The sequence below is a fragment of the Hippopotamus amphibius genome, chromosome 15 (genome assembly GCF_030028045.1).
Source record: "Hippopotamus amphibius kiboko isolate mHipAmp2 chromosome 15, mHipAmp2.hap2, whole genome shotgun sequence".
Classification (NCBI taxonomy): domain Eukaryota; kingdom Metazoa; phylum Chordata; class Mammalia; order Artiodactyla; family Hippopotamidae; genus Hippopotamus; species Hippopotamus amphibius.
In genome coordinates, this window is record NC_080200.1 from 17,690,722 (window position 1) to 17,699,146 (window position 8,425).

The 8,425-nt window shown below is 39.6% G+C and overlaps 1 protein-coding gene across 1 annotated transcript; it reads right to left on the minus strand.

Moving 5' to 3' along the window:
* Nucleotides 1-537: 537 nt before the first annotated feature.
* On the minus strand, nucleotides 538-1,482 carry LOC130837042 (olfactory receptor 10H4-like). The gene has a single exon (XM_057709800.1). It carries the CDS (start codon nucleotides 1,384-1,386, stop codon nucleotides 538-540), a length of 849 nt encoding a protein of 282 aa, XP_057565783.1. The 5' UTR covers nucleotides 1,387-1,482.
* Nucleotides 1,483-8,425: the final 6,943 nt, after the last annotated feature.

An 8,425-nucleotide genomic window follows, 5' to 3' on the forward strand; every position in this document is an offset into this window, starting at 1 on the left:
GAAATGTAAATAATAAACCATTATCTTGGAAACAAATAGTTTTCTTATTTTACATTGATTATAACTAAGATGATAATAATTAAAAGACACTGGACACAGCGCATCATACGTAAAACTGCTCAGTGCTTGGGTGGTATTTTTTTTTTTATCATCTTTACATTATTCTTTTTATTCTTATGTGGGGAGGAGGGAAATAAAATCTTCTCTTGCTTGTCCATTCATGAAGAAGCACCTGCATCAGTGCCCAGATACACCCATCTGATGCTCTCGACCTGCCTATAGACAGGTAACAATTCCAAGGCATAGATAATGAGATGGAGTTCATCACACCAGGTATAAGTATGAGATCATGATGGCTCAAGCCTATGCAAGAAGGAGACAAAAAATTGAGGAAAAACAAATACTGTGGGCTAGTATGTATTGAACTCCTCTGGAGTATGGGTACATTTCCACACCTAAATCCTTATGGCAGTTCTAAGGAAACAGACATTATTATCCCAGCCCTTCTCTCATATTCCTTCATCACCAAACTGGCCATCAGGGGCTTAGGGGAGAGAATGTTCTGCGGAAGCTTCTCTTTATGGCGTTCTTCAGTTCCTTATTCCTGAGGCTGAAAATGATCGGGCTAAGAAAAGGGGTGAAGACTGTATAGGTGGTGGCCATCAGAGTGTTACTGTCCATAGAATGGGGGCCCTTGGGCTTGAGGTAGATGATGGAGGCAAAACCGTAGTGCACGACCACTATGGTGAGGTGGGATACACAGGTGGAGAAGGTCTTGTGCCGGCCCTCAGCGGAGGGGATCCTCAAGATGGCGGCCACGATGAAGACATAGGAGAGGACGATGAGGAATAAGCATCCCATAAGGGCTGTGATGCAAACCAGGATCACACCCATGGTGACAGAGGCTGTCTCCTTCCCACAGGCCAACTTCAAGAGGGCGAACACGTGGCAGCCAAAATGGTGGATCTCATTAGACCCACAGAAGGTGAGGTGGAAAACTATCAGTGTCACCATCATCCCCATGACTGAGCCACCAGCCCAGCACCAGGACACAAGACGGGCACAGTCACGTGTGCTCATGAGCACGTTGTAGCGCAGGGGGTGGCAGATGGCCACGTAGCGGTCATAGCCCATGATCATGAGCAGGAAGGAGTGGGTGAAGCCAAAGGTGAAGGAGAAGAACATCTGGCTGGCACAGGCCACAAAGGTGATGGAGTGGTGGGTGGAGAGCATGTCCACCAGCATGCGAGGGGTGACGGCAACAGTGAACAGAATCTCAGAGGTGGAGAGGGCACACAGGAAGAGGTACATGGGGGTGTGGAGGCTGTGCTCCCTCCAGATGGTGGTCATGATGAGCAGGTTCCCCAGCAGCGTGAACAGGTACATCAGCAGGTACAGCAGGAAGAAGGTGGGCAGGAGATGCTGAGGGAAGTTGGAGAAGCCGATGAGGATGAGTTCAGACACTGTGCTGTAGTTCTGACACGACAAGGATGCTGCATCTGGTGAGGTCAGAAGCAGGATGAAGGTACAGTGGTTAAAGCATAGGCTCTAACATAGACTAAGTGGAAATTTAAGAGCTCTAAGTATTAAAAAAAAATTCCTTAATTTGTCTGGGTCTCACCATCTTCATGAGTAAGATGGAGTAAATCATAATACTTCTTACCATTCATCACTGTGATAAAGTTAGATCAGTATATTATGTGCTTAAGACAGTTTGGCCACTGGATTCTTATTAACAGTGACTAAAATATAGAAATGCTACCATTTTTGTAACCATTAAAGGCAGTCATCCGCCACCAGGTCATATTTCATTGAATAGTGTTCCTGTCCTAGAAAACATGTATTTGGATCTTGGGGATAAAACAATTCTCTGAGTGTCCTGTCTTTTAAGTGATCATTGAGCCCATTGATGTGTATTTTATTGGTAGTCATTTGTGCCATATTTGCATTTACTATTGTGAAGGAATTGAACAGAAAGTTTGAAAGTAAAAGGATCAATAAATATATACTAGGCAAATATGTACCAAAGGAGAGCTGAGGCAGCAATCTTCAAAACAGAAAAAAAAAAAAAGGTGGGGGGGGGGAGTGAAGTGAGTCAGAAAGAGAAAAACAAATACTGTATATTAACACCTATATGCGGACTATAGAAAAATGGTACAAATCAACCGGCTTGCAAGCTGGAAATAGAGACACAGATGTAGAGAACAAACATATGGACACCAAGTGGGGAAAGCAGGGAGGGTTGGGGGGGAATGAACTGGGAGATTGGGATACCAAATTGTATGCTCTAAATGTATGCAGTTTATTGTATGTTAACTGTATCTCAATAAAAGTTCTAAAAAAAAGGGGGGGGGATTTAAGGAAACAATAATAATGTCTCTATTATGATGTTCCACTAAAGGAACCAGTGTTCCTGGAGAAATGGTCTGGGCAAGGAGAAAGCCTCCTACATCTTGTGCCAGCATGAAAAGAAACTTTCACTGTAGTGGGTTAATGTTAAAAGGATGCAGGAACCAGATTGAAAATGTGCCCATTGGCTTAAGCTGATCATCAAAATGAGTGACCATTGTACTGAAGATGGAGGAGGGAACTAAATGCCACCATGAGGAAGAAATCAGACAAATCCAAAGGTGGAACATTCCACAGAACAACTGGTTTAGTCTCATCAATAAGCCAGCATCATGAAAAGAATGACCAAAAATTCAAGGGACATAACCACCAGATGCAGGGTACTAGATTTTATCTTGGTTTAGATAAACCAGCTGTAAAGTATTTTTAAGGCAACAGAGAAAACTTTGATTATGGTATGAATGAATGATGAGGTATGAATCATATTCAAGGGTTCTTATTAATTTTGTTATTAATTTTATATGTGATCTTGTATTTTGGTTGTGACAGAAAATATTCTGAGTTTAAATGCATACTAGAAGGTACACATTACACATGTACACATACCAAGGGACAAAGAAGTTGATTTTATAAAGGTTAGAAGAACATGATAGTTTCAAGCATAAATACTACTAATTGATGTAACAATATACTCTGAAATACCAAGTAATAAGTAATCAGCACAATCTAGGGAAAGAGATGTAAAGTAAAAATAGTTAATCAATAATAGAGACATAGATTTTATTTTATTTTTAATTTTTTCCCTAACTATTGGAATTTATTTTGCTACAATGAAACTGGGAGCAGATGAGGCTGGATAAGTTTTCACTGAAAACCCCTTAACGACTTGAATATATGGGCCCCTAAAGTCTATGATTAGTTCACTTTTTAAAAAATACACCTTTATTGGAGTATAATTGCTTTACAATGTTGTGTTAGTTTCTGTTGTACAACAAAGTGAATCAGCTGGATTTATACATATATCCCCATATTCTTGCCCTCTTGAGCCCCCTCCCAACCTCTGCATCTTACCCCCCTAGTTCATCACAAAGCACCAAGCAGTGTTAACTATGATCATTATGGTGTACATTACATGTCCAATACCTATTTATCTTATAACTGGAAGTTTGTACCTTTCCACCACCTTCATCCTGTCCCCCTACCAACCTCCAAACCTTCCCTCCACCTCTGGTAATCACAAATCGGATCTCTTTTCCTATGAATTAGGTTTTATTTTATTTTATTTTTTTTTTACATCCTACATATATGTGAGATCATACAGTATTTGCCTGAATAATTTCATTTATCATAATGCCATCACGGCCAATCCAAGTTATTGCAAATGCAAGATTTCCTTCTTATTTACGACCAAGGAGTATTCTATTATATATATTCCATTACATATATTCAAATATGTATGTTACATATTCTTTTTCCTTTCTTCTGTCAATAGGCATTGAGGTTGTTTCAATATCCTGGCTATTGTCTAAAATGCTACAACAGCAAGGGGGTGCAGATACTTCTTCCACAAAGTGATTTAGTTTCCTTTGAATATATACCCAGAAGTTGAATTGCTGGACCATCAAACAGTTCTATTTTTAATTTTTTGAGTTACTTCCACACTGTTTTCCATAGGGGTTATAAAAATTTCTACCTTTTAAAAATTTCTAAATTTTAAAATATATCAATTCCAAAGTATAAATATTAGATAGATCATAACACTCTAAAATTATAATTCAGTAAAGAAGGAATAACTTTTCAAACTCCATATATTTGGAAGCAAAAAATTTAGTAAATAATATTTTCTTTCAAAAGTAAATCATAAAATAAATTAAGAACTATTTCCATTTAAATAATTTAAACATTGAATGTCAGAATTTTAGGCTAAAATAATATTGGACTGAAATATACAAGTTTAAATATATTTATCAAGAATTTATCCGGAAAAAGTTGTGCTTAAATAAAGTCAAAATTAGGTTATTGGAATAAGTTAATAAGATAGGGAAGGAGAAGATACCAGTAACAAAACATGAAATTAAAATTTGGAAGTAAAAAAAAAATAAAAGCCTGTGCACAGCAATGAAGATCCAACACAGCAATGAAGACCCAACACCCAAATTAATTTAAATTAATTAATTTAAAAAAGAAAAAATAGGAATCTAGATACATAAATATGTTTTTTAAAAATTGAAAGTTTTAGTTAAAGACCTTCCCTTCCTAAAATCATTGGCTTCAGTGGGTTTGCAAGTGAGCTCTCCTAAACTTCTAAGGAAGAGTGGGTGCATATCATATACATGTTCTTCCACAAACAGAAAAAGATATGAAATTGCCCAGCTCATTTCATCAGGTTAATGCAATCTTGATTCTAAAACCAGGTAAGAATATTTGTAAAACAAGATAGTTATGAGCTCATTTTCTTTACCCATGCAGATTTTAAAATTCATAGTAAGGTATAACTTAGTAAAATCCCATGGCTGTTAAAAATAATATATTATGATCACATAGTTTTGCTTTATCCCATTTATGATAAGGATGGTTCAGCATCAGAAAGCCTAACGTGACTCATCACATGAATAAACTAAAAAAGAAGAATCATATATTTATTTCAATCAAGGCAGGAATAATTTTCTAATAGTCAAATTTTACTCCTGATTTTTAAAAAAGCCTCTTTGCAACATGTGGGGAAGACGACTTTCTTAGCTAGATAAAGAATATATACCACAAAACCAGCAAGTAGTATACTAATGCGGAAACTAGATGCATTATTTCAGGATCAGGAACAAGTCAAGGGTACTCACTGTCTCTGCTGATCTTTACCATGGAACTGAAAGTCATGAGTGGTGCTACAAGGCAAAAAAAGAAAGAAGATGCATAAGGATTGGAAAGGAAGAGACCTGAGCATCTATCTAGAAAAGAGAAAAGAATAAAGATGTAATACGTTAGACTAATAAGAGATTACAATGCTGCAGAAAGCAAGAAAGATCATAGTATTTCTCATCATATTACACCAGTAATAATCAAAGTATACGATTTCAGTTAAAATTAAGATATAACTCCCAATGGTGACACAAACTATAAAGAAACCACCTTCAAGCATTTTGGTCTCAGGATGCCTTTACACTAAAAAATTATTGAGGCCCCTAAAGGGTTTTTGTTTGGGTGGGTTGTAACTATCCATTTTTACTATGTTAGAAATTAAAAATGAGAATTTAAAAATTATCTAGTTATTAGTACATTTATAAGAACAATAATAAACCTAGTACATGTTAACATGAGTAATATTTTTAGTGAAGTAACATTTTCAGAAAAACTTATAGTGAGAGGAGTGACTTTGTTGCACATTTTTGCGAATACATCTAATGTCTGCCTCGTAGGATCCGACTTGATGGCCATGTCTGCTTCTTCATTCAGTCTGTGGCTACATGATGTTTTAGTTGAAGGAGATGATGAAAAACATCTTCACAAGTAGCTGGAAGAGTAAGGACCTCATGGACACCCAGAAAAGCTGGCAGGGACCCCTCAGAGGTCTTCATATCACACTTGGAATACCTCTGTTATAAAATAGCTAGGAATTAACCAGAAATATAAAGACCCTGGTCTGAGAACTACTGACCTAGGAGCTCTAAAGGGCACCTACATTGGGTGAAAACCAGGGACCCAGATGGGCAAACTGAGAAGACCGCAGGCAACCTCCCAAGGTTGAGATCCTCTCTTATTACCCTTCTCCCCAGGACTGATTCCATCCCCAGGCTGGGCAGTGCTACCCACCGCTGTAGGACTTTTCCTTCCTACCTTCTCTTTCCTGGTCCCCCTCAGCCTGGCCTGACTCTTCCATGAAGTGGCCAGCAGAGGAAGGCAGAAGAAGCTCTCCTGCTTGATGCTGTCAGTGATACCCACAGGCAGGTGTGGGGTCAGACCTCCTAGAACAGATGCTGTCTGCTTTACTCCTGCTGCAGCCTTTCCTGCTGGCTGCTCCCTAGGGCCTTCAGGATGCCAGCTTAGAAGATCTGTCCTCAGGATTGGGAGAGGCTGAGAGGAAAGGGACCTCAAGGGACCTTCGGGAACCTGCTGCATCTAAACATTCCTCCAAATATCCACACACAAAAAGAAAGGCTTCCTGCTGCTTCTTTCTGCCCAGAGAGACCCCAGCCCATGCTGAGGGCTGAGGAGCTCCCAGTCATTGAGGAGATTGGGTTAGACACAGATACACTCATCACCTTGGCAGAGTCAGAGGGAAGGCAGGAGCTGGAGGAGTCCCAAGTGGGAATCAATGGCTCTGCTGTGGGGTAAGGGCAGCTGGACAGCTTCCCAAACAAGGGTAATTTGGCGCTGGGTCTTTTTTAAATTGATTAATTAATTAATTAATTTGTTTATTTTATTCACTGTGTTGGGTCTTCGTTGCTGCACACGGGCTTTCTCTAGTTGCGGCGAGTGGGGGCTACTCTTCATTGTGGTGCGTGGGCTTCTCATTGCGGTGGCCTCTCTTGCTACCATGCACAGGCTCCAGGTGCGTGGGCTTCCGTAGTTGCAGCACATGGGCTCAATAGTTGTGTCTTACAGGCTCTAGAGCGCAGGCTCAACAGCTGTGGTGCACGGGCTTAGTTGCTATGCGGCATGTGGTATCTTCCTGGGGTAGGGATCGAACATGTGTCCCCTGCATTGGCAGGCGGATTCTTACCCACTGCACCACCTAGGAAGTCTTGGCGCTGGGTCTTGATGACTGGTTTCTCTTGGGTAATGTAAGTGTTCAGTGTCTTCTAGTCAAACTGGATAGCCCCATCTCTCTTCCCAATCAAATTCTACCCTATCCCCATGATCCTGGTGATCCAGCCAGATAGTCTGACATTCGCGTATGCCTCCGTATGATGTCATAAAACATAAATATTTATTTGGTCTTTTGGTGTTGTCCTTGGTTCCTGATCCTGTGATAAAAGTGTCTTTTGTATACTAATAAGATGATTGGTGGCTGTGGGTTTATCCTTATAAAACATCTTTTGTTGCCAACTCGAAAATTTAACCTCACATTTGAGTTAACAATTTACATTCCACAAAGGACCCCCTTCTTGGATCCTCAGTCCTATATTCCCAAACACCAGCATGGGAGTCAGACAGATGTAAAGGTCCATAGGACTCTATTTATTCTCATGTTATGTGACCTCCACCAATGTTTCTCATCTGCAAGATGAAGGTACCCATAGGTAGCCTCTGACCTCTCTTTGTGCCATCTTGAGATAGCACTCTGCCTTTCAACACACTCCCCAAAGAGATGCAACTTTTACACAGTAATGAGAAATTTATGTTTCATGGAAAGCTTTGTGTGGGCAGAAGGGAAAACGATTTCTGTAAGATGTGAGATAACAACACCTTTTAACATTTCCATGTGCTTACCTAAGCATTGATCCCTCTTCCCTTTCTCCTTCTCTTCTCTCTCTCTCCCTCTCCCCACCCCCAACTCTCTCCTCTAAATCACTCTCTCTGTTTCTCTCTTACTTTTCCTTCCTCCCTCATTTTCCCTTCTATTTCTTCTTTCTCATATCTCATGTGCCAATTGCCCTGTAATTAGTAAACAATTTCCTTGGATTCAAATAGTTTATTCTTTCTTTACATTTGTTATAAGTAAAAAGATAGTTATAAAACACTGGACACAGTGCTTGATATATAGAAAATTTTCACTGCTTGGTGGTTTTTATTATTATTTTGTGTTGTTCTTTTTTACCTTATATTGGTGGGAAGAGAGGAAAATAAAGTCTTTCTTGCTTGCCCATTCAGAAAGAACCATAGGCTTCAGGGCCAACGCTCATTCACTGGGTGCCCAGAGATAAAATACATCCTAAGGCACAGATGATGGGATGGAGTTCATTACACTGGGTCATAAATGAGAGATCATGATGGCAAAAGGGTAGCAAATGGAGGAAAAACAAATAGCTAGTATGGACTGTGGACATTTTAACACAACTGAATCCCTACCACAGTTCTATGGAGACAAATATTATTATCCCAGCACCTTTATCATATTTCTTTACCAACAAACTGGCCA

What these genes read in the sequence shown, in the direction of transcription:
- LOC130837042 (XM_057709800.1), bottom strand. Translation starts at nt 1,386, where the DNA reads ATGTACCTGTTCACGCTGCTGGGGAACCTGCTCATCATGACCACCATC.